At 39.1% G+C, this 27,092-nt stretch overlaps 1 protein-coding gene across 4 annotated transcripts in view; it reads right to left on the reverse strand.

Annotated features, from left to right (window-relative positions):
- Positions 1-27,092, reverse strand: part of KIT (KIT proto-oncogene, receptor tyrosine kinase) — an 82,747-nt gene that overhangs the window by 11,638 nt on the left and 44,017 nt on the right. For 2 of the 4 annotated variants that reach the window (XM_030818927.1, XM_003268385.3), the window contains exons 5-13: positions 25,126-25,297; positions 21,733-21,922; positions 19,484-19,599; positions 5,361-5,475; positions 3,029-3,210; positions 1,733-1,839; positions 1,519-1,645; positions 1,137-1,241; positions 943-1,053 (exon numbers count right to left, since the gene is read on the reverse strand). In XM_030818927.1, the coding sequence (XP_030674787.1) occupies positions 943-1,053; positions 1,137-1,241; positions 1,519-1,645; positions 1,733-1,839; positions 3,029-3,210; positions 5,361-5,475; positions 19,484-19,599; positions 21,733-21,922; positions 25,126-25,297 (1,225 nt within the window). Of the gene's footprint in view, positions 1-942; positions 1,054-1,136; positions 1,242-1,518; positions 1,646-1,732; positions 1,840-3,016; positions 3,211-5,360; positions 5,476-19,483; positions 19,600-21,732; positions 21,923-25,125; positions 25,298-27,092 lie in introns of all 4 variants that reach the window. The other 2 variants (XM_030818926.1, XM_012499334.2) reach the window with 1 other exon arrangement.

Here is a 27,092-nt window from a genome sequence, read left to right on the forward strand (position 1 = left end):
CAGAAGTTACTGCTTTCAAAGGTCCTACTATTATCAAGCTTCCTACGTGAATCCTTTGATTCACTTCTGTTTACAGCAGGGCTTCACACACTCTCTGTGACGTTATTATGGAAATAATGAAGGCACAAACTGCGGCATAGTGGGAAAATCAGCCACAAGGAGCAGCCAGCTGGGACAAGACTGGAAAGTGAGTGAAAACCTAAAATGACCTGTGTTCTGAGCGCTACTAGTTGAAAATTTTTTTGGTCTTATGAATGTTTAAACTGTAGTTTAGAAGTAACAGGCAACTAATTAACTTGGGTAAGAAATTTTCTCGTGAACAATTCATGATGTGGTGAAGCGACATTTATGGGGGTTATCTGAAGACATTATATGAGGCTGTCAACTTTACCGTGGATTTCCAGAAACAGCTCATTTTACACATCTTTGTTTCTTTCAACTGAAATACTTTCTGCAAACATCACAGACATCCTTGATGGGAACCTCAACTAGGGCTTCAAATTGGGAACTTATTTTTAGAGAAGTGAAATGTTTGCCTCATTTGGTGTATATGTGAGAACCAGTAGGCTTAGGGGCCTATTTTAAATTGTAGTATGCAAATTAATATTAACCCTTTCAGTGGCTAAATATGATCAAGAAATGTATAAAGCTTACAAGATAAGAGAAGCCTTCTGGTTGGGATGAGATATTCAAGAGGCTGATGCTGTTGATGTTACAAACACGACAATAACTAGAGTATGTCTGGGCTGTTCTACCCCATAATGATAAAATTAAAATCTGCATTCTTCAGAACAATAAGGAAAACAAAATCTAGCAAGAGAGAATAGTCTGGGTAAAAAAATCTTCCAAGCAGTTTATAATCTAGCATTGTCAAAATCATATTAAAATGTCATGTTTTGATAACTTGACAGACAATAAAAGGCAGTTTGGACATGGCTTTACCTCCAATGGTGCAGGCTCCAAGAAGATTCACAATATTCATATGATTACCAAGGTAACTCAGGACTTTGAGTTCAGACATGAGGGCTTCCCGTTCTGTTAAATGGGCACTTGCTAAAATTGGAAACATGCATTTTAGCAAAAAGCACAATTGGCAAACTGATGTCAAGTGCATGCAGTACCATACAGGAACTTACGCTTGAGCATCTTTACAGCGACAGTCATGGCTGCATCCGACTTAATTAAGCCATAAGCAGTTGCCTCAACAACCTTCCCAAAAGCGCCAGCACCCAGGGTTTTCCCTGTAGGAAGGAAAACAAGGTACGTGGTGATGGTGCTGGTGGTGGAATTGAAGGACCATTTATGTAGTTTCAAAATCCATAAAGGAATTAAAAACAATTTTGTCTACAGACATTTTCCTACAGTGTTCTCTATGCCAAACCTGTCAAAAGGGGTGCAATTTCACAGAAAACTCATTGTTTCAGGTGGAACAAAACAAAGGAAGCCACTGGAGTTCCTTAAAGTCATTGTTATGTGTACCCAAAAAGGTGACATGGAAAGCCCCTGTTTCATACTGACCAAAACTCAGCCTGTTTCTGGGAAACTCCCATTTGTGATCATAAGGAAGTTGTGTTGGGTCTATGTAAACGTAATTGTTTCCATTTATCTCCTCAACAACCTTCCACTGTACTTCATACATGGGTTTCTGTGGGGAGAAAGGGAAAAATAGATCACCCTTTAATAATTATTGTCTCAGTCATTAGAGCACTCTGGAGAGAGAATAAATGGTTACCTGTAAATATTTGTAGGTCAGAATCATCACAATAATGCACATCATGCCAGCTACGATTACGAAACCAATCAGCAACGGAGTGAACAGGGTGTGGGGATGGATTTGCTCTACAATGAAAGAGAAACATGGAATCACAAACTTTGGCAGGATGGGATCTCTACCACAGCCACTCAGTCCCAAACTGACCCACCTCCCAACTCACAGCCCATGGCAGGATGCAAAGCTATGTGAGTCTCAGAGCTTCACCTTGGTTACACTGTACTCTTGTTATTCAAATGAATCTTTAAAAATATAACTTGAAACCACAATACTGCAGAATAGAAGTTGAGATTTCTGTAGAAAAGGAATAATTTATGCTGTTTTTCAATGAAAAGCAACATCTGAATGCACTTTGTACCTCAATCAAATTCCTGCCTTGTACAACTTTAAAAAAAGAAGCTTCCTTTATGGACGGTTTATATTTTCTTCTTTACGCTTTCCTGTATTTTCCAAATTTTCTACACTGAGCATGAATGTCTTTCACAACCAAAAAACATTTTTAAGATATTCTTTTCGTTGCCCTGTCTGAAAAATCGATGATGTATAACAATGGAAGATTCTTCCCCTCACTACTGAAAACCTGAGAAAATACGCCACTTTTTGGCACTAGTCTTTGCCGACTCAAAAAACAAAAACAACAAACAAACAAAACCCCAAGAAGGCCTAAAAAGTAAGTGCCCCGTTTCTTTGTCTTCCCACTTTGTACCAATTCATCAATTTGCCCAAAAGATCTTTTAACTTGTTAAGAGAGTTAGTCACACACGAATCAAATTTTAAATATTTTAAAGAAATAACTTGCTAACATGACTTCATAAAGGCAGTGTTAACTTTTGGATACAGTGTCTGGCAAAGTGTTAAAATAATTCATTTAAAATAACTGAAACTTTTAATTGAATTTAAATTTTAGATTGTTCTAATTCTGTTTGGGTGTAAGGTAAATATATTCCCCCCATTTGCTTTCTCTACCCCTTTTTAATAGAGACAACTGTAAATATACAACTAATTATATAATAGAGACATGCATACATATAAAATATATAAAGTAGCATGGTTAAAATTGCTCTGGTAAAAGCATATACTTAACAAGCTAGTACAAAATGAAACTTAGTGAGTTTGATGACAGTATGGTGTGATGCACATATTACCAGAAATGACATGGTTAACGTTGGAATGAACTTAAAATCATGACTGACATGGTAGACAGAGCCTAAACATCCCCTTAAATTGGATTAAAAAGAAATATACCTTTGTTGTTACCTTTAAATGCAAAGTTAAAATAGGCAGAAGTCTTGCCCACATCGTTGTAAGCCTTACATTCAACTGTGCCATTGTGCTTGAATGCACTAGAATCTATGGAACTCTGAACCACTAGCTTTCCAAAAGGTGGCCCAGATGAGTTTAGTGTCTGCACATCCACTGGCAGTACAGAAGCAGAGCATCTAAAGGGAAGAAAACAAAAGCCCCGGCTTACTCTAGGAAAATATATACGTCAAACACTTGGGATGTGGCATACTTTTAAAACAAAGTTAGAGGTTCATAATCAACAGAAAATGTCCTTCTACAAGTGTCTAAGAATAAGCACTCTGATGACCTAGTGGGTGAAAAAAGCACTGGGGAAGAGAAGAAAGGGCAGAGGAGGCTTTGGAGTCAGATGTGGTTTTGAATCCTGATGAGTTACTTTAACCCCCACCAAGACTGAGTTTCTACGACTGTAAAACGGGGATAGTAATACCCATTACAGAGGGTTACTGAAAGGATTGGAAAGGAATTCAATAAAATGGCAGGCATATATGCTGGTACACAGTAGATCCCTAAAATAAACAAGCTTCAAAAGGGTACATGAATGGTTGAAAAGAAATAGCATAGAGGAGGAAAGCATAAAAAATCTTCAAGGGGCCAGGCACAGTAGCTCACACCTGTATTCTCAGCACTTTAGGAGGCCGAGGTGGGCAGATCACCTGAGGTCAGGAGTTCGAGACCAGACTGGCCAACATGGTGAAACCTCGTCTCTACTAAAAATACAAAAATTAGCTGGGCATGGTGGCGGGCGCCTGTAATCCCAGCTACTTGGCAGGCTGAGGCAGAAGAATCACTTGAACCTGGGAGGCAGAGGTTGCAGTGAGCCAAGATCACTCTATTGCACTCCAGCCTGGGCAACAGAGTGAGACTGTCTCAACAACAACAAAAAATCAAGGATGTAGACCGGAAAATAGTCAAAGTGAGGACCAAAGTTTGAGTTCTAAGCAGGAAGGCCTAGTTGTACTGCAGGTGGCTGAGACCACCACTGCAAGGGATCCTTTTCATGAGCCAGACCCCAACTTCCCTATTCTAAACACCTAGCTATTCCGTTTCCCTTCTTAACACCTACATACATTCATTGTTTATTCCATCTATTATGTGTTTCTACCCACTAGAACAAGCTTGTCCAACCTGCAGCCCACAGGTGGCCCAGGACGGCTTTGAATGCGACCCAACACAAATTCATAAAGCTTAAAACATTATGAGATTTTTTTGCAATTTTTTTTTTTTTTTAGCTCATCAGCTATTGTTAGTGTTACTGTATTTTATGTGTGGCCTAAGACAGTCGTCTTCTTCCGATGTGGCCCAGGGAAGCCAAAAGATTGAACACTCCTGCACTAGAACATAAACTCATAAAGGCAAAAAGACTTGGGTGTGTTCTGTCTATTAGAATAGTGTCTGGTACACACTTGCCACTCTCTGTGTATCTACTGAATGAATGCCTGTAACCATGGGGCTCGCTTCTGCTGTGGCCATTCCTCCCAGGGGCCTTGAACCCTACTTAGTATTCCCCAAAAGAAAACACTCTCCTAAAACCCAGCTGAAAACAGCAATCCGATGTAACCCCTTCCAACTTGTTGTGATAAAGAGGCTTATTCCATGAAAAATAAAATTTCTGCAATCATACTAACTATTCAATTGTGATGTTAACCTGGGCTTTTAAAGCCTGAACATAAAATAGCAATTGATGGATAAAAACAGCTGTGGTAACCCCACTTTCGTCTTCAGGTAATGCAAAAGGGCAATTTAAGGCTTAAGTGTGGATGGTGAGGGGCAAGCAGCACAGTGCCAGATGTTCTCTGCTCAGGGGCTGGGCACCTAATCAAGAAGAAACCCTTTTTAAAAGCGGTCGCTTGCAAACACCATATGTATGTTGTAATTGTGCGATCATTACTTTTTGGTAACTTGGCAATTAACTACTGAGGTAATTTTTTCATGATAACTACAGTCACATTTCCCACACACATTACCTCCTGTGTATAGAATGGAAATCTAATTACTCTGTCCTGCAAAATTGCTTTATCTACCTGCAGGCTAGAAATTGCATGATAAATCCAGAAAGATAACCATCAAAATAGAGAAGTCATTCAGTCATCATTTTTCAGCAAACAAAATTAATGTCTACCAAGAAATATAGCAATTATCCCTTCTAAAAAGCCACATGGCTAGAAAAAAAAACAATAATCAAAACAAAGCTTTTTTAAAAAAATCAGAAAACGTATTTGAAATTCAAGTGAATTGCAGTCCTTCCCCTCTGCATTATAAGCAGTGCCAAAAATAATCATCTCACCTCTGCTCAGTTCCTGGGCAAAAATACCAATCTATTGTGGGCTCTGGGAATCCTGCTGCCACACATTGGAGCATGCCATTCACGAGCCTGTCGTAAGTCAGGATTTCTGGTTTTGCTGCAGGAAAACAGAAGTGGCCATATGTCAGAGTGCTGAAAAACCTCAGCAACATTCACTTCACTCCCTCTCTACTCCCTGCAACCTTCCTGAGGCTGCTGAGGAGCCTGAGGGAGCATGTTCAAAGGGCAGAATCTGAACCAGGGAGTGGAAGGTACAAGGAGGCGGCTGTCAGGGTCCAAACCCAGAAAGGCTTTCCCAGCGACAGTGGCCCAGCCCCAGAGGGGATGGCTGAGGAAGAGGTCGCAGGGCCAACTGCAGGGTTTCTCTGCTTTCAGGGAGTGGGGATCTGAAGACTGCTTCTAATCAAGACTCTAGGACTCCAAAGTGTTCTATAGGTAAAAATCCACTTTAAAGGATTCCTGCCAATGGGATTTCAAGCAACTGTACCTGCCCTAGGAATTTCAAGTTATTGTGGGAACTGGAAAGGATGAAATTAGGAGTTGTTAGAGGAAAAGATAAGCCCGACTCTTTTGCTCTTACACGAATTTTCTCCTTTTTGGGGGTGGAAGGGTGGTGCTGATTAAAAGCTGAATCACTCTATTTACAGGGAAGCTAGAACATAGACAGCAAAATACAATACGGGCTTTACTTCAAATCTTTGTTTCAAATGCAAAATATGAACAGAAAACTAGAAGAGAAAACCAGCCCAAGATTTATATATTTACGTATATATGAACATGAATATATAAATATATATATATATAAATCTGAATATATTCACTGAAACAGCAGAAATGCTCTAATTTGGTATTTCTGTGTAACTACAATAACCAGCTGACACTCAAGAATTTCTAATTTTTGAAGTTATTTACAAAGTGAAAGGAAGATGCACTTGTACTCGGTGGTTCTGATGGCAATACATCTGAAGGATTCTAACCCTCTGAGAATAAATAAGCTCAACAGAAACATCAGGATGGCAGGGATGCTGATATGCTCACCCTGTACTTGGAAGAATAGCATTGATTGTGCCAAGTCTAAGCACAGAATTACGGGAGCCCCATGCATAGTGGACACATCCGAATACCAGCTCTTACATTTCTCAGTTCTTTGAACTTGAGTAAGTTTCTACATCTCTCTAAGTTTTTGTTTCCTCATGTGTAAAGTGGGAATAATAACTGTGCCCATCTCATAGAGACATTGAGACAATTAAATGAGATGGTGCATACAGAGAGCTAAGAATGACTTATAGAAACGAAACAATTATTTATTATTATTATTGCTGGGCACGGTGGCTCAAGCCTGTAATCCCAGCACTTTGGGAGGCTGAGGCAGTGGATCACCTGAGGTCAGGAATTCGAGACTAGCCTGGGCAACATGGTGAAACCGCGTCTCTACTAAAAACACAAAAATTAGCCGGGCATGGTGGCATGTGCCTGTAGTCCCAGCTACTCGGTAGGCTGAGACAGGAGGATGGCTTGAACCCGGGAGGCAGAGGTTGCAGTAAGCACCACTGCACTCCAGCCTGGGTGACAGAGTGGGACTCCATCTCAATAAAATTTATTATTACTATTATTACTATTATTACTGAGTTACTATTTTATAATCAGAATATCTACCTTTCTTGGATAACCAATTTCACTACAAATGAAGTGAACTGTATTTGCCACTCTAAATATTCTCCTCAATAATCTAAAAATTCCTTCTTTAAAATAGTCTGATAAGCTATATATTTTAACCCAATGAGCAGGGAATTCAACATCAATTATGTTGCAACTGATAGGGAAAATATACGCAGTGAGAAGGAAAGACTGACAGATCAGAAACTTAGGAAGTTTATTTCCCCAAAGGAAGGTAACACTGATAAATGACATCTTTATAGAACAACCTCTCAGCACCTCACCTCCCTGGAGGCAAACTAGTTGGCGGAGATCAGAGTATCCACATGCATGACACACCCACCTGTCACTCAACCTGGCCCTGCTGATGAGCAGGCCATTTGGCTAATATACACAAAAGAGAAACTCTCCAAAACAATCTCAAGGTAGGGGCATCCTTGAGAGTTTGGATCCAATGCCAGATTTCACAAATAGAGCAAGAAGACAAGCCATCGTCTTGCGAAAGCATCCATCTGGCAAGTTTCATTTAATTATCATGGGCAACTGTGTGATCAGGCTGAAAAGTAGGACACAACACAAAAAATCAGCAGACCCTTAGGAGAATGCTATTTGCTGGGGACTCTAGGTGCCATACTGTGGGTCTCTCTGGACTCAGTTTAAATGTCAACTCCTTTTCTAAGCAAGCCTAAACTCTCTGATGCCAAGTTGGTCTCTCTCCTTTCCTTATTCCCAAAGCATTTCAGAACACCCGACGCTAGTATGCAAGATCTTGGTCTGCCTCCTCCATCAGACTCGATGTTCTCGAGGGCAGAAACGACATCTTACTGATTGAGTATACTTGTAACTCCTAGCTCAGTGTGACCCACAACAGGCACACAGTAAGAGCTGTTGAATGATGAAGATCCCACCCAAATGAATAAGTCTCTAAGATTCCAAAGACATTCAATTATAGAGTCACAAGAAGAGACCTGTGAGAACAGTCTAATGGTGACTTTTGTAAATATGGCACTATTTCTATTATTTTTGCAATAGAGGGCCATGAGATAAGAAATCCAAGTGCCTGACCACATGAATTTTTTATAACACTGAGATGAATGATGAGTGGGACCAGTCTACACAAAGATGGTAGAGATAACTGAATAGGACTCAAATAGGAGCTAAGCTCACAACACAGATGTACTCATAACCTATATTCCCTCATATTCCTGACACTCATACTTCCTAATGCTCATAACACTACATGGTAAATTCTTAGTGGAATTAAATATTAACTCAACAGGCGGAGGAAAGGCTGAAAGAACAGTTTAAGATGATGTTAACAATGCTTATCTCTGGGTAGTACGGCTATGAAAGTTTCTATTCTATTTTATTTCTAATTTTATTTTGCAATGAATGGGTAGCTGAAAGTGAACCTATAAAACATTGTTTAATTAAAAAATTGGAACAGCTCAAAATTATATAATCAATTCCATTTAGCTTTGGTTACAAGTGTGCTCTAACATCCAAGCCTTCTAGCGTGACACCTGGTAGCAGTTATACAACAGCCATGGCTGGCAACGGTGTGGTCTGGCTGGCCTACTTGTTCCCATGTGCCGGTTAATTAAGCAGTTTTGTTAAGTTCCTATCCCAGGTGGGTCATAACCTGAGGCTAACTGAGCAGCTTTTGTCCTGCTGGCCTTAGGTTGGCCAACCAAGCTGACAGGGTCCTAAATCTTCAATATGCCTTAGACTCTCTAAGGGAAGAGAATAAATGCACATTCCTGGGCCGCACCTCCAGAGACCTGGTAAGCTGAGGATATGACCCAGCAATGTACTTTTTTAAAGGGCCTTTAAGGAACCCTTATCAAAGCCAGGACTAGAGTGAGGCAAGAGAAGCACGCAGGGCATAAAAATAAGAAGGCACTAACCCTAAAGGGCTATGAGTGGGTATCTGTGAGAGCACCTCCTTACATTTCACACTCTAGGTGCCTTTCTTGCCTCACCTCGGTCCAGCCCTTTCCCTAACATTGGTGCTAAGAGACCTCCTTCTGAAAAGGATGAGACACACTAGTACAGCATGAGCTGTACATGGCAAGTTGCATTATGAAAATGTTTAATGCATAAAGAATGAGCCAGGTAGAAATCTAATTCCTAAAAATGAAAATCTGGGCTCATCTGCATTTTGTAAGTGCCTCAATGCACCATGTTTGGCATTAAATATACATCTTGCTTTTAAAGATACATAACTCTGCAGTTCTCCAGGTTAAATCTGAGCTGTGGCTTCTTAGATATTCTGCAATAAGCAGTATAGCAAATGACACATTCTCTAATTCCTCCCAAGTTGGAGGTTTAGATAAGCCTAAGAGGTGTATAAGTTATGCATTTCCTGTGGAGATAAAAAAAAATAGCCTTTTTGCCTTTAAAAACATCATGGACCTGAGTCATTCTGATATCTCCAACACCACCGATCAGCTTGTAGGCAGATTTCAGATGCTTGTAACTCTGCTGAGAATTTATTGCTCATGCAATTAAAAATCCTACACATCCAGTGATTTACCCCACAGATTTGTGATCTTGGAAAACATTCCTTTTCATCACCATCCAGTCCATGTGGAAAGCAAGAACAAAATGAATTTTAAGAACACAGTACAGATAACAAAGCTAAGGGCTGGTGGCTGAAAGGCAATACACAAGCCAGTGGTAGAAGGGGTCTTGCTTTCTTCATCTAAATGTGGGGAAGCATTTTTTGAGTACAGTTCTCTCACCCCAGCCACTTTAACCAACTTCCGCTATAAATGCACATTTGCCCACATTTTATAATCAGCAGGACAAAAAACGCAAACACTTAAGTCTCCAAATAATAAAAGACTAAATGAAGAGGGATCATAAGAATGAATTTCTGTTTTTAAAATTCGAGGTTTGCTGGTGTTAAAGGCAATGAAGCAATGCTTTTCCGGAATTTTTCACTATCCCAGTTTTGGTCTGTGTAAAGCCTACACTTGTGCCATAATACCATTATAATAAAGAAATTTAAGTCAGCTAAAATTGGAGTAGAAAAATAACTCAACCTTACTTATAAAAGGAATATTATACTTTTTAAAAAATTCCCAGAATAGACATTTTGGACATACACTGTGTCTTATACATTCTCAAAGATATCTAGAAATTGGCATATGGACACTAACAGAAGTTTATTTAACAAACAAAACTTCAACTACAATCTCCTGTACCTATTTATTTTAACAGTGACTGTCATTTTAAAAAGAAAAACAATCATTCTCTTAATGAAGTGATGTTCTCAACTAGGGCTCAGCAAATTTTTACTATAAAGGGCAAGATAAATATTTCAGGTAAATATTTTAGATTTGTGGGCCATAAGGTCTTTCCTGCAACTCAACTCTGCAGCTGTAGTACAAATGTGCCCACAGACATTATATAATCAAATAGACATGGCTGTTTTCAATAAAACTTTCCTTGTGGACACTAACATTTGAGTTGTATTCTCATGTCTCATGAAATCTCCTGATTTTTTTAAAACTAATCAGAAATAAATTCAATAACGTTCTTAGTTTGTGAGCCATTCAAAAACAGGTTATAGGCTGGGTGCAGTGGCTCATGCTTGTAATCCCAGCACTTTGGGAGGCCAAGGCAGGAGATCACTTGAGGTCAGGAGTTCAAGACCAACCTGGCCAACATGGTGAAACCCCATCTCTACTAAAAATACAAAAATAAGCCAGGCATGGTGGCAGGTGCCTGTAATACCAGCTACTCGGGAGGCTGAGGCAGGAGAACTGCTTGAACCTGGGAAGTGGAGGTTGCAGTGAGCCAAGATTGTGCCACTGCACTACAGCTTAGGTGACAGCAAGACTCTGTCTCAAAAGCAAAAAAACAAAACAAAACAAAAACAGGCTACAGGCCAGCAGGCTATAGTTCTACCAATCCCTGTTCTGAACAGCGATCAAAAAGATATCTCAGTCACGAGATTACGTTGAAAAATGATGAAACTACTTTGAGAGAGACTTCTTCAGCCAGAATCACTGCTCAACTTACAGAAGCACCGTTGCTGTATCACCCAGCCGTGGGGAGGAAGACCCGTACACACATCGCAATGCCACTCTGCTTGCTGCCAAGGAGTGCAGGCATGGGACAAAATCCTCTTTTTTCCTACTCTGGAAAAGTAGCTAATTCATTTTGCCACATAATTCAGAAGTGGAGGAGAAGGGTATTGACAGAATGCCCATGGAAACATTATGTCCCTATTCTTGGATTAATTTAAATTTCACTACATTACAGGTGACCTTGCATACACCTGTAAATGAAGGAAGCTAATTTGATGTAAAAACAAATGGCTCAGCTGAAAAGAAAATCTCCACAGAGTGGAAGTTCCACAATATAAAAGGGACCACTCACTGCTTTTAGCAAAGTCTATGTATCCAAGTTTAGTCAATTCCAGCAGAAGTTTACATGGCTACATACCTAAACCTGTTTCTCCTGCTTTTCCACCATCAATATAAAAAAAAATGGCCAAACCACACAAACGGGGGCAATCAAGGGCTATGGATCCAGACAGTTTACCTGGTTCTCTTACAGGTTCAGTGTTTACATCAAGGCCCCTACATTAGCAACACACCCACCAGACCAACTTTCTTATGAGATAGGGAGGAACAGTAATGACGCCAACCTTTGAGGAGGGAAAGATGTTTAGCTTAGTTCAGAGCTACATCTGCTAAATTTTTTCAGAACAGAAGAGAATCAAGTTCTACTTTAAAAGTAGGTTGCCATTATATCTTTTCTTTTTCCAATTTAAACATCTGTAACAATTCTTGCCTCCACAGACATTCTCTTTATAAGGAGAAAGAGATATTAGAGTGTCACATCAAAAACAACATTCATAATTCCCAAGCAATTTGAGAACAAAAACTCATTTCAAGTTTAGGAAGAGAAAATAAAAACAGAGTTCAAACACTGTCAGATATCTCAAATGAACACAAATTATCTATAAAAAGATTAATATGAAAAGACAAGCAACGATTCTTACATAGATTAGCTACCACACTAAGAAGATCTGAAAATTATTCCTTAATTTAGAACTGTCCTGAAAGCCAGCACAGTATATCTGCCATATCATATGTTGAAGACACAGAGCATGAAAGATAACAACAGATGATAACCTTATTAACTTCCAGCCACTTAAGCAGGGTCACTCATTAAACAAGATAATTATAAACTTTAAATAATCATCTGACAGGTTTCTTTTAAAATTCAGTCACATCATTTCAGAGTCCCGCCTCACTCCTGGATGTCTCAAAATTGCATCAGGCATGGGCTAGAGAAATTATAAAAGATCTATACACTGAGATGCCAAAATGATGTTATAGAAAGATATTCACAATGCTTTTGTTGTGCAGCACCAAAAATCCAGGTTATAAAGCAATATGACCTCATTTTTATTTTAAAAAAAAATTAGTGGTCTGGAGGAATATATAATAAAGAATATTAGTAATGGTAATCTATAAAAAGTAAATAAACATAAAAAGTAAAAATAAACTTAAAACTTGATTTTTATTTTTGCTTATTTACATTTTCTAATTGTTCTACCCTTCGCATAATGCTTTTGTAATAAGAAAAAATTGTTTCAATTTAAAAACATACGCAGCATACAATGTTCACACGAACCAAGCTATGTTCCAGTTACTGTTGCAGCCTTACAGCAAACTCTCAAAAGCAAGTAAATAAATCAGAAAGGAGTTCTAGTCAGCACTTTATTTAACGTTTAAAATTTCCAATTATTTAATACAAGAGGAAGTCACTCTAATAGTATCCATCTGATGGGGAAAACACTGAAAAGCAAAGACTTTCAAGCAAAAATCAACAGCAAGTCTTCAAATTTGTGGCCTCTAACACAAGCATGGATTGGACGCACAAGTGTTTGAAAGGTCCTACCATTTTTTTAAAAAATGGAAAGAAAAAGCTAATAGGTTAAGTGGTGGGAAGCCATTTCCATCTTCCAAAAAAGCTGAAGTTCCAGTAACTTTGCTCTGTTTTGTGAGGATCTTCCTGAAGAGCACAGTGGCCTTAAGGACCAAATCTGAGCAGTCCTTGCAGGCAAGACTGCCGTTATTATTTTATTCTGGATAAGGGTAGTTGGAGATTCCAGCCAGGTGGGTGACCCAGAAAGCTGGCAAACAGGTGAAGTCATCTATATGGCTGGCTTCACAGGTCTATGATACAGTTTGAATATTTGTCCCCTTCAAATCTCACGTTTAAAAACTGATCCTGAATACTGGAGGTGGGGCCTGATGGGAGGTGTCTGGGTCGTGGGGACAGATCTTTCATGATGAGCTTGGTGCTGTACTAGAGGTAATGAGTGACTCCTCACACTATTAGCTCCCTCGAGATCTGATTTTTAAAAACAACCTGGCACCCTTCTTCTCCTTTCTGTCTCTCCTCCTCTCTTGCTATGTGATGCCTGTTCCCCTTCCCCTTCCCCTTCTACCATGAGTGGAAGCTTCCTGAAGCCCTCACCAGAAGCAGATGTTTCTTACAGCCTGCAGAACTGTGAGCCAAATAAATCTCTTTTCTTTATAAATCACCCAGCCTTGGGCATTTTTTTTTTTTTTTTTTTTTTTAACAGCAACACAAATGCACTGATAGTCTACCTGTGATCATTTCTGGTTGGCTGGCCAAAAGCTAGTTGGCTATGTGCTTTACCTGCAGGAGCTTCTCCCTAGAATTGGTTCGGCCATCCGTAACTGGATTTAACTGTGACCAAAAATACTAAAAGGTAGCCCAGACTTTGCATACATGGTCAAAGGGGATCTTTCTCATCAAGAAGCCTTATTCTGGGTGATTTATTGCTTTGGCTGATTTTGGTATACTGTATGACCTATAAATAATTGCTAACAACAGGTAGGATGTTAATTATATGATGCAGTGATTTGGAAATAATACATTATTTAACACTTCCTTAAATTGTTTCTCAACCCCCTGTTAATACCCTTCCAGAAATGGCGTGAAATTGGTGACTTCTGAGTTAATTTGGTATACTTCAGCAGTCACTTGGGCTTCCAATCTAGCTCAACATTAAATGCATCCTATGTAAGGCTAATGATCAAAGGGAGCCCTTCAGTTCTCAATATCTGCCTCCCGGCCACCACCACGTGAGGATCACAGAACTCCCACTGCACTGGCTGAAGCTCATCATTAAAGGATAAGCCTTTAAAATGGGAGAGGGATCTATTTATGATCCTTAAATACCATTTGCCACATATTTTAAATGCAAAATACCGCCCTGGAAATGCTACCAGATCATGTTTTGAACTATCCACTTTAAGGTTACAGGATCTTCTTAAAATCATTCCAAAGGTTTGAAAAACAACTGGCTTATCATATCAACCATAATTTATTTCTACAATTATGTAAATTATTTCAGGATTCACATGGGTATTTAAAATTGAAGCCAAAATAAACCTACAAAATATTTACTTTACTGATTATCCTTTAAGTCCAATATCAAGTTTGTTATTTATTCAAGAAATACTAGATGGAGTGGGGAAAAAAGCCAAATGGATATATCAGGATTAAAGTGCATATTTGGCCTTTTATTTGTCCTGGATCTGGCAAAAAACCTCATTGTGTGACATTTAATATAACCAAAGAGGCCATCAATTCCTAAATAAGTAGCATAAGCTACCCATAGCATCTTGGCAATGTCACTTTTTTCTAATATTTCCAAGAATTTTGGAAAGGGTAATGCCTATTAAGAAGGGACTTTGAGGTGATGTTTCAAAACTCTACTTTTTTCCTGATTTTCATTTCCAAGAAAAACAAATCAGCATTTTCACTGAAGGATATCAAACATTTCAGATCTAAAAATTTGATGTCTATACACATCTTGGATAAGCAATTCCAAAAGTAATTAGAGTAATGCAAATTCAATGCAGATATAATCACTAATTTTTGGTTTTGCTTTGTTTTTTAATGAAAATTCCTATCACTTTCCACTAGAAGTTCTACTCAAAGATGGCAACCATGTTATAATGGCTCTTGGCCATTATAAACCACCTTAAATGTCACTGAGTCAGTTTAATAGGCCCATGTAAATCATGGCTTGATTAGAGAGGTTAGAAACAGTATTAGAACATTTTCAAGCTTAACATGTTATATACGTGTTTTCTTAACACAAATTGTCAGAGCACAATATTTTTTTAAAGTCTACCATATAAGCAATTAAAACATGCCCCTTCCCCACATTCAGTATACTGAAATTTACATGTGGAATTTTCAAAACAAATAGATTTTTCAACCGCCAAACATTTAACCATGCCAAATCGAGGATTTTCAATAGCATTTCTTGCAGATGAATCTATTAAGCAATTACGCATTAGTGTCACAGAGTAAAAGTAGGCTAAATTTCTGCACTAACAAACACTATGCATTCATTATTCTGATTTTTATCAATTCTGATTTTTGCAGAACACAATCCCTTTTGTCCTTGAGGCTGAGCTTATTTACAAAATAAACCATACAGTACACCTATATATGTAACTGGCTCAGCTAAAATGATGTCAAAAAGGCCACAACTATTCTAAGTTTAAAACTGTAGAATTATTTTAGCTTTTGATTTTAAAATTTAACGTGAAAAAAAATCCTACCTCATGAGCTAAGCAATGAGGATGCAAAATCATGAGAATGACAGAATGAACTTTGGGGACCTGGGAAGAAGGGTGGGAGGGGGGTGAGGGATAAAGACTATACATGGGTACAGTGTACACTGCTTGGGTGACAGGTGCACCAAAATCTCAGAAATCACCATGAAAGAACTTATCTATGTAACTAAAACCCACCTGTTCCCCAAAAACTATTGAAATAAAATTTTTAAAAATACTACTACGTAATAATGTTAACTAGAATTTTTTTTCAGTTAAAAAATCAACAAACAAATCAGCTAACTATATCTGTAAAGAGCAACTGGGATGTAGCTCATAGACCGTTTAAAGCTCAAACATAAATGCTACTACCTCTGTCCAAACGTTTGCAAATCAAGAAATCCAACGTGTTAGGTAAGTGAAATAAATGCCTTTGTCAGTTTGCTTTTTGTAACAAACTAATACCAAGGAAAAGACTCTCTGAAGAGCTTAACTTGAGGTCAGGACCAACATGATCCTCACCTGTATATGCAGTGAAATACAGCGGGACCTCAGGAAGTGCTGGGTGGGTATTAGAGACCCACACCCCAGAATGCAGAAAAGACCTCCTACCTACAGGGAATCCAAGAAGATATCCTTTTGGAAGGTTAACAACACATCCTATCTAGTTTCAAATAAGCATGGGTTCACCAGCAGCACTGATTCAAACTGAGCCTGCTGGAATGGCAAATTAGCCTGGTAGCAATTTTGCCCCCACCAGAGAAAAGTCAGAAACATCTTCCTGAGGTCAATATCTCATGACCAACTGGCAGACCACACACTGGCAAATGGAAGAATGAAAAAAGAGGAAAAGAGACACATTTAAACGCCCCTTTGGACTTAAAGCCAGGGCAACAGTGGTAACGCAAAGTACCTCACTTCATAAAATTCCCAACCACTGAGCTCTCAAACTGAGGTCTGTGGAGTGGGCCCCACCCACGATCTGCTGTTGCTGGTGCACAGGAGATAAATACAGAAACTGAGAAGAAGCACTGGGGAGGAGCAATTTGACAAAGAGTAATTGTTATACCTATTGAATCTAAAAAATAAAAAAAAACCGAGCTTGTATTTTGTATATTGCTGTTCTTTTTCATTTCACTTTTCCAGTAATTGATTTTTACTATATTTTACAAGAAGTATTGATCCACAATGAATTGGGAATCTTAGAAAAGAAAGTCTTTTAACATAGAAAGGTTGAGAAGCATCACACAAGAGCAGCCACAATAAAATTCTGTATGAACAATATGCATATTAATGCTTGCAAGGATACCCATTTATCTACGGTCATCTCTTAAATGAGATGAACATTAAGACTTTTCAGAAGCAGGTAATTTTGTCCATGGTTAATATACTAAGCTCTATATACTATTACTTTTTTTTTTTTTTGAGACGGACTCTCGTTCTGTTGCCCAGGCTGGAGTATAACGGTGCGATCTCAGCTCACTGCAACCTCTGTCTCCCGGGTTGGGGTTCAAGTGATTCTCCTTCCTCAGCCTCCTAAGTAGCTGGGATTACACGCACTCATCACCACACCCAGCTGAATTTTTCTACTTTTAGTAGAGAAGGGGCTTCACCATGTTGGCCAGGCTGGTCTCGAACTCCCAACCTCAGGTTATCCACCTGCTTCGGCCTCCCAAAGTGCTGGGATTACAGGCGTGAGCCACTGCCTCCAGCCTCTATATACTATTACTTTCTGATTCACATTGAAATTAATCTAGAGATACTTGAATTGAGGACCAGTGAAATGCTATGTAATCAAAACTGTTTGCTGGAACTCAGATAATAATTAATGTTTCCCTTGAAAAGGGAGAACTGTGTGATCAAATAAGTTTGGGATACATACATCCTATCCCATGGCCCCCTCTGGCAAAGTCACATCAACATATTAGGATTCTGGGAAGGCCAGTAATAAAGATATGTGTTTAATTACATGAATGTGACCTTCTTCACCTAAACTTGTATGAATGTCTTATTCAGAAAACACAATTTTTGAAATGCTCTTATAGTCAAAAGACTTGATTAGCAATAAAAAATCTGCCCAGCTATTTCTTTTCATTGGCTTACACCACCCACCCTACCATCTTTCCTGAGCTGTAGCATCAAATAAGACAATTATGTAAAATCACTTCACACAGGTTGAGCGTTGTGGCTCATTCCTGTAATCCCAGTGCTTTGAGAGGACAAGGCAGAAGGATCGCTTTAGTCCAGGAGTTCAAGACCAGTCTAGGCAACAAAGCAAGACCCCCATCTCTAAATAACATTTAAAAATTAGCTGTGTGTGGTGGTGCATGCCTGTACTCCCAGCTACTTGGTAAGCTAAAGCAGAAGAATCTCTTGAGCCCAGGAGTACAAGGATACAGTGAGCTATGATCACTCCAGCCTGGGTGACAGAGACAGATGCTGGCTCAACATGTTTGTCAACATGTTTGAAAACAAAAACATGTCTCAAAATCAACCAAACAAAACATCTAGCTGGGCACAGTGGCTCATGCCTATAATCCCAGCACTTTGGGAGGCTGAAGCGGGTGATCACTTGTGGTCGGGAGTTCAAGACCATCCTGGCCAACATGGTGAAACCCCATCTCTACTAAAAATACAGATATCAGCTGGGTGTGGTGGCATGCCTATAGTCCCAGATACTCAAGAGGCTATGGCAGGAGAATCACTTGAACCTGGGAGGTGGAGGTTGCAGTGAATCGAGATCATGTCACTGCACTCCAGCCGGGGAGAGAGAGCGAGAGACTCTGTCTCAAAAACAAACAAACAAACAAAAAAACACAGCACTTCGTACAGAAAGTAAGCTCCTTCAAGACAAGGAATTGGCCCCAGTCCTTTGTTCCCACAACTCCCTATAGCCCAGCACACATAAAGTGCCCAGCATAACTCCTAAGCTCTTCTCTATGAAATATTCCAGGTGTCTCCTCATCCTCCACACACCCAGGAAAGCCAATTCCAATAGTCATTTGTTGGGCCACTCCCTTGGAATTCCTAGTCTTTGGGGGCCTCCCTTGCCCTAGCAGGTATGGTGTGGCAGGCACCTTCCTTGGAAATGCACACAGGGCCCAGAGTGGAGCCAGGACGAAGCCCTGCACTTGGCAAAAGCTCCAGCTCATGATCGGCTCCCTTGGCCTCAACTTCAGAGCAGACATTTCTCTAAGACATGGTGGGATGTAGGAGTGGGGTCGGTAGGGCCCCAGCAGTGCAGGACTCGGGTGCTCAGGTGCCCATGGTCATGGCCATCTCCCATCCTAAACCATCTGCTACCTTCTCCCACATACCACATGGTACTCAGTAGTGAGCCACGCGCCTGTCAGTATTGCATTTGTCTCAGTGGAAGAACAATCTAAACACAAATAACATCACAGCCTCAAAAGAGACAGCACTGAACAAAGAAATCACGTCAGGGCTCGGTAGCATCTCTTTCCTACCTAACGCAGTAATTCAGCTCCTATTCAACCGCTAGCCCCCCATTCCAACAATCAATAATAATACACTTTCCCTCAAACAACTGTATGTTCAACTTCTATGGCTCCTCTGTTTACTTCAAAGGCAGCACGCAGAGTTTGAGCAACTTCTACAAGGTCATGTGATCAGTGAAATGTAGGACAAGGAACTGGTTTTTTGACACACTCTAACCACCAAACCACGAAGTCTCTGTGGAGGTCAAGATTATCATGAAACGTTATTTACATAGTACACAAGTTGAGTCCTTGCAGCTGTTACAAACACGAGCCACAACTTTAAAAGAATAAAAAATTAAAAGGAGCCCTTCATGTTACTTACTATTCACATAAACATTAAATGCTATGGAAGCACTGACGTCAGAATTGGACACCAGGAATGTGTAAGTGCCTCCTTCAGTGCCTTTTAATCTGGTTAGATGAAGTTCACTTACGTATCTACAAAGAAAAGACAATTAGTCAATCACCTGTGGATAGCCTGCCTTGGAAGGCATGTCTTTTTCAGTTTCTACCTGGAAATCTATGTCTGTTTGGGGAAAAATATAACTCATTTAATTCAGTAAGTATTAGCAAAATCCACATTCACAAATACACACACAGGCACACACATATTCCATCTGGGACCCACGCCTGTCGTGAGAGAGCACAGAGTGGGGAATGGTGAAGCACAAAGGCAACCTGACAGAGGCTGCAGCCTCTCCACTGGCCCACCGCCTCCCCCTCCCCCCACCACCCTGCGCTGTCCCGACACCACTTCCTCCCCTGCCCATGGCGCTGCAGGAGCCTGCTCTCCGCAGCGTCCTGAACTCGCCTGCCCTGCACGCACATGCTCACTGCCCTCGCACAGACACTCTGGGCCCTCAGCGAGGTCCACGCTGCTCACCTTCCTTCTTGCAACACCCCCATCTCCTGGTTTTCCTCCACCCTGGAGACTTCTCAGTGCTCCTGGCAGTATTTGCCACTCAAGCTTCTGACTTCTTGCAGGACCGCCATATAGGGCTGTGTACACTGAGCACCCCTACAACCCTGTCGGGGTTACTGGCAGGGGCTCCGATGTACATGTGTCACCCTGGGCAGCCCACTACCCACACGATCCACACGGGCCACAACACCAACTTGCCATAGGCGGTGTTCCGACTGTCACACTATGCAAACTCCCTGGGCGGCCCACTCTCTCACACTGAGCTGCTGGCTGCTGGCTTATAACCTTCACGTCTTTACTTCCAGCGCAGGGTTCTCTGTACCATGTCTCCTCTACAGAGCTACTTTCATGCCCCCAAACACTTGCCGGCAGCCTTCTCCCCAGGATTGTCCTTGCACGATCCTTGGAAGAAGCTGACCGGGCAGCCAGGTCTGCAGCCAGTAAGTGACTGATAGCTGGAGAGGTGCAAAAGCCCCGCTCAGCTCCTGGATAAGACTGAGGCTTGGGGTCATCTGAGCCACATCCTTACTTGCCTCCTTTCCCTGCCATGCCTCTTCCCCTACTCCCTGGTCAGTCTCCCCCTGCATAAGTCACTTGCCTCAGAATCCCTGTCTCAGGCTCTGCTTCTAGGGCGTTTGACAAAACATACTTCCTATCTGAACAATCCCACTCAAGACCCCACTATCAATCTCATACCCAACAAACCCCACACCAAAGTCACTGTCTTTGCTCAGAAACTTGCCCCTCTCCCTCCCCCTCCTCCTCTCCCTGGATGGTATAGTCTCCCACCACCCAACCTAAAGGCATCTTCAACTCCTCCCTGCCTCTCCTGCCCTCTCAATCACCTGGAGACCTCCCACATCTATCCTCTTCCCTCCAACCTTTAGTCCTTGGCCTGGGACGCTATCATCTCTCACCTGTATTTTTCCAACAGTCAACAGTCCTGACAGGAAGAATAGAGCAAAACCCTGTCCAGGCACTTAGCCCTTATTAGCCATTCGGTCTTGGTCAAATTACTTCACCCCTCTGTACCTCCGTCTCCTCTTCTATAAAAATGGTGGGAAATAAGAATGTCTACTCACAAAGTCTGTGAGGCTTCAGGTCAGTGGGTGAATACATGTAAAGTACTTAGAACCATGCTTCAGAAAAAAGCACTTATGTCTTACCTGAAGTATTACTATTGCTACTATTTTTACTATAATGTTTTGAGGATCAAATGAGAGGTCTAGTGTGAAAGAACATGGGTTCACTGCCTGAAGCAAAGCTATTTAGCTCTTAGTTTTCTTACAGCTTTAAGAAACAATTATAGGTACTGACTTCCCTTTTTCTCTGAAGAAACTTGCTGTATCCTGAGTACATGCCAGTTACTGCTTTGAGCTAAGCTCAGATCTCTAGAGAACTGTTCTCCATTTTACAAGTGAGAAAACTGAGGCACACAGGTGTGTGTGTGTGCACGCGTGTGCAAGAGTGTGCATGCTCTAAACACACAACAAAATGGAATACTAGGATGAGGACACAGGAGGCAGCCCCAGACTTTCTTCTTTACCAGGTATCTTCTCGTGGATTTATGGGTTACAGAAATAAGATCTGATAAGCCCAGTGGAAAAGGGGATAATGTGTAATCCCCCAGGGCAAGGTCAGTTTCTTACCTGATATTACTTTCATTCTCCGACTTGGGATAATCTTCCCATTTATCAGTGAAGGTTCTGTTCATATAGATCCACTGCTGGTGTTCAGGTTTGGGGAATGCCTCATATTCAACAATCAAATCTACATTTTCTCCATCGTTTACAAATACTGTAGTGTTTATCATGGGGAAGATATTAATGAATCCTTTATCTAATTAGAATGAAATAAGACAGAAAGAAACGATTATCTACAACTACTGGACAAAAACGCAGAACCTCATCTTGGAATTACAAAGATAACTGGTTGATTTCTAGTATTAATTGGCAATAAGAGAATTTTAACTAGCTGTTTTTCATTTTATTTTGCTCTTATAGAATCACTGTCACAAGTGAGAAAGGATACAGATTTGAAATACTGATTCTCCCATCTCTGTCTCTTAAGCAATTCTCTTAAAGATCTATCACCATCTTAAAAGTCTTCTAAATCTACTAGTCTTGATGTTTATTAGGTTAAAAGTATTTGGAATAAATAGTGAGTTCATACACAGACCCAATATAATTATATATGTGATAAGGTGTCATAAATTAAGGGGAAAAAAAGAGAGCCCTAATGTTTAATAAAAATGTTCAAAGAATGTTCTTTAGTATTTGAAGAAAAATAACCTTAGGTCTTCTTATATATCCCAGATAAATCAAAGAGCATTTTAACAATAAAATGTTATTTTTAACTAAATAACAATTGGCTCCTACGAAACTTCTACAGAGGGGAAGTTTCCAGGCTTTTTAGAAGCAACAGAAGAAAAACATCATAGAAGACAAATTTAAATCCATAAATATTTTTAAATGTCTATATAGTAAAATAATTAATGTAACAGGAAAAAGAGGAGAATAAAATGTAGAAAAAATGTTTAGCTAAACTAGTAATTAAAATAAGACATCACTTTTCACTTATTAAAAATAGCAAAACTAATTTTAACTAAACTCAATAATTTTGCAAGTGTGGTAAAAGTAGCATGCTGAATTACACACTGTAAATTGGCACAATTCTTTTAGGAAGCATTTAGCAATATAGGTTTTTTTTTAATTATCTATTCCTTGATTAAATCTTGTAATTTCCATTTGAGAACTCTTCTTAAAATGAGATAGATAGCTACAGGCCAAAAAAAAAAAAGTGCTATTTACACTATTACACGCTATTATAATAATTTTTAAAATGGCAAAATAGAGAACTGGTTAAATAAATAATGGAGTCCTTAGAAAAGGTTATATAATAATATAAAAAATATCTTGAAAAAGAGAGCAACAAAGTAATTGCTAACATTATTTTTATGGCCACCATTTACGTGCTTACTGTGTGCTAAGAACTGCTTTAAGTACTTTAGCATACCTTTTACTTAATAATCGTGACACTTACTCTTTTATTTTGTTTGAAACAGGGTATCCCTCTGTTGCCCAGGCTGGAGCACAGTGGCACAATCACAGCTCACTAAAGCCTCACCTCCTGGGCTCAAGCAATCCTCCTGCCTCAGCCTCCCAAGTAGCTGCAACTCAGGCATGTGGCACCACACCTGGCTAATTTTTGTATTTTTTGTAGAAATGGGGTTTTGCCATGTTGCTCAGGCTGGTTTCAAACTCCTGGGCTTAAGAGATCTGCCCGCCTAAGCCTCCCAAAGTGCTGGGATTACAGGCAGAGCTTCCAATTCAAAACCAGGTAAAATGTTAACAGCTCTTATCACAAAACCAAAAACAAAGAAAGGGTAACTTTGTGAGATGATGAATACATTGATTTGCTTCACTATAGTAATCTTTTTACTGTATGTACCCCATAACATCATGTTGTGTATCTTAAAAATATACAATAAAAAAATTATTTCTTAAAAAAAGAGTGATCTCAAAGCCTTGTTCTCTTCATCACTCCATGATGGATCCAAATCCTCCTCCCAGCCACTAAAAAATTACTTTTCTGTTTGTCTCCTCTTGTTCCTGCTCCACCTCAACCCATTCTCAAAACAATACAAAACCAGATTCAGGTTTCACAGCCACAAGTCCTTCCAGTCATACAGTGATAATTCTTGGAAATTGATGAATGGATTTTAAAAATCCGATTACATACAACAATGTTCTCAAAACATCCTTACTAATTGCTTTCTGGAGCTGAAGCTGATATATCAACATGCTCCCTAATCAACTTAGCAAATTAGTGCTTATGGAGTTTAATATTTTAAAAGCATAGCCTTTTATTCAAATTAATAAATGGTTCACAATCATGTTTAGGAACAAAGTAGTACACTTTCTGTGTGCTGACTATAATTGCAAGTAAAGTATCTTTTCCATGTTCAGTCTGGGGAGAAACTTTCCATTATAACATGGGCAGAAACGCCAAAATTTTACGAGATTATTGTGGGATAATCACAAAGCTTTAATACTGCTACATAAATTATTGAAGAAATTTGGTGAGGCGGGGAAAGAGACGAAAACAAATACCGCATCACTTTATTATTGTTCTTGATAAAGAATTTTGCCACCCTAGAAGTATTTAATGAAAGTCAAGCACTAGGAATATGGTTGTACCAAAAAGACAGAAAAATGGATTAAATTCAAACAATACTCAAAAGACAAAAAAAATTGTAAACCAAGTAATTTTAAAATAATTATTATTCTCAGTAAATCAAAAGCATGAAGAAACTCACTATGCTCTGCTCTCTTTAAATAAAGATGCTTGGAAAATAAATATTTAGTGAAATTTCTAGAGTAGAGACGATAAGGCTAAACCAATTGTGCATACCAGATATGATGGGGTCCAGGGACAGATTACCATGTTGTACTTTATGCTCTGTAGAACCAATGACCTGTGTCCCAATGGCACTCCTTCCTGAAGGTTTATGCTATAATCTTTATGCTTAGAGAACAGGTGAGATAAGGAGGTAGGGCATACTAGGGAGGAAAAGTCCAATTCAGTCCTTACTAGAAGGAACTAGATCTGATGAGTGGCAAAACAATAAACCAAGGGGCAGAGCCCCTACCAAAAGTTTCAGAGAAGTACTTCAGGCTCTAAGCATTTGTGCTCCTTGATAAATTCTACATCCATTTCCAAACTCAAGTCATTCAGCAAGCACTAGCATTTTTGAAAAATCTCAACTTATGTTTTGTTTGGTGGGGAAAGGAGGGTGGGGTGCACAGAGAATAATAGGTTTGAACAATTTTAGTAACAGCTTTGCACTTTCCTCCACTAAACTGGTAGATTTTGGTTTTGTGCTTTCATTGCAAGAGGCTACAGTGATAATTTTCATTCATTCATTCAGTGATAACAAAATTCTAAGAATCTGTTCAACATTCCATTTACATAAAAAGGAAACTAATAATTTCTTCTTTCACTACTGCCAGTAATTTAAACATTCCCATAGAGGTATTTACCTACTACTTCCAAGGCTGTTGTGACATTTGCTGATCCAAAAGTATTATTGGCATAACACATGAACACTCCAGAATCATTAACTCTCGCTGAACTGATAGTCAATGTTGCCTGACGTTCATAATTGAAGTCACCGTGATGCCAGCTATTGTATTTCTCCTGTAGTTTAGTTTGCTGGTTTCAGAAAAGGAGAAAAAAAATGAAGATTACCATATAATTTATATTCAGAATCTTTCCTAGATAAATTAAAAATAGCAGCAATTAACTTCTCCATATTAGCTTTCATTAAACACTACTTAAGTAAGAATAATAAAGCATCATGACAAGTCTGTCATTGGAACACTTCATATTACAGGATTATGTTGAAAGACAGTCATTATTAACGATTGGGAAAAAAATGAAAATTCATTTCTTAACCCTAGTATATATAATTCCAAATTCTATGCAACGCTAAATTTTAAAAGTTGCTATATATGAAATATTATGGGATACTGATATTTTGTAATACGAGTCAGCATATTTTTGTCATGTCCTGTTATATCTTTTTCTATTCTATGTCCCAATGACTGAGAGCGAACACATTGCTAATAACAATAATGTTCTATTTTATTAAAAGTTATTATTTGCAAGAATGAAAACAGAATCACAATGTCAACACCTAGCTTGGAAACTCATCCTGCAGTTCTCACCCAGCAGAATCTTGTGAACTACTGAAGGGAGTTCCAAGGTATAAGAGACATCTAAGAACAAGGCCCAAATTATTTAAGCATGAGCTGAAAAGAAAAGGTTGTGAATTTACCCTTGTGCTATCACCATCTCACTCATTTTTTGTCTGCAGACAAGACATGGAGAGATTTCTTGTATTTAAAAAGTCATGGGGAAACCGTAACATAAGCTACAGCAGCTTTCTGAAAAGATTAAAGTCGAATATAGCTTTCTGCATCTTCCAAATTTTCTGTAATGTACACAAACTCATATTACAATGGGGAAAAAAAAAACAACCAATTAAAGTAAAAGGAGCTAATACTGACATGGAATGAGATCAAGGGTGATTCCTTGGCAAGGCTTTGGTAAACCTAATAGAGTTAAAGCATCTGACAGTATTATAAATCAGAAAAATCCTTCTGGAAAGGAGCTTACCAGGATGTTCATACCCTCTGATCAACTGCAGCAAATTTAACTCAAGGAAATTGCTCAACAGAAAATAAAAGCTCCAACATGCTGGTTGTGGTAAAAACTCAGAAACGACCTAAATGTGTATCAAGTACAGCATTATGACTATAAGAGAGGTGTTTACCTACTTAAAAAGCACAAATTGAATGTACCTTAAAATTGCAATCATGTGATAATACATATGCATAGGGGAAAAGAGAAAAAAATATGAAAAAATGCAGACTATATAGCATTTATAAGGACTAGACACTTGGGACTACTAAGCATTTGAAATCTGGTAGTCCAAAATAAGTTGTGTTGTAAATATAAAATATGTCCTGGCTTTCGAAGACTTAGTATTTAAAAAAATGTAAAACACCTAATTAGTAATTTTTATGTTCATTACATTATGAAATAAATTATTAAAATCAATTTTATGTAATGTGCCTACTAGAAAATTTAAAATTACATATAAGGTTCATGTATTTCTATTACACAGCATTGCTATCTATGATGGTGGGATTATACCCATTTTTTAATGTTATTATGGTTTTACAAATATTTTTACATTAAAGTAACCACACAAAAAAGTTGACTGCTGATGCTAAATGACGAGTTAATGGGTGCAGGAAATCAACATGGCACATGGATACATATGTAACAAACCTGCACATTGTGCACATGTACCCTAAAACCTAAAGTATAATAAAAAAAAAAAAAAAAAGTTGACTGCTGAAGCTGAATGTTTCAAACTAAAAAGAACAGAAACCTGCTTTGCTGTTAACTAATTGTGAGATCTTAGGTAAGTCAAGAGCAT

The sequence above is a fragment of the Nomascus leucogenys genome, chromosome 9 (assembly GCF_006542625.1).
Source record: "Nomascus leucogenys isolate Asia chromosome 9, Asia_NLE_v1, whole genome shotgun sequence".
Lineage (NCBI taxonomy): Eukaryota > Metazoa > Chordata > Mammalia > Primates > Hylobatidae > Nomascus > Nomascus leucogenys.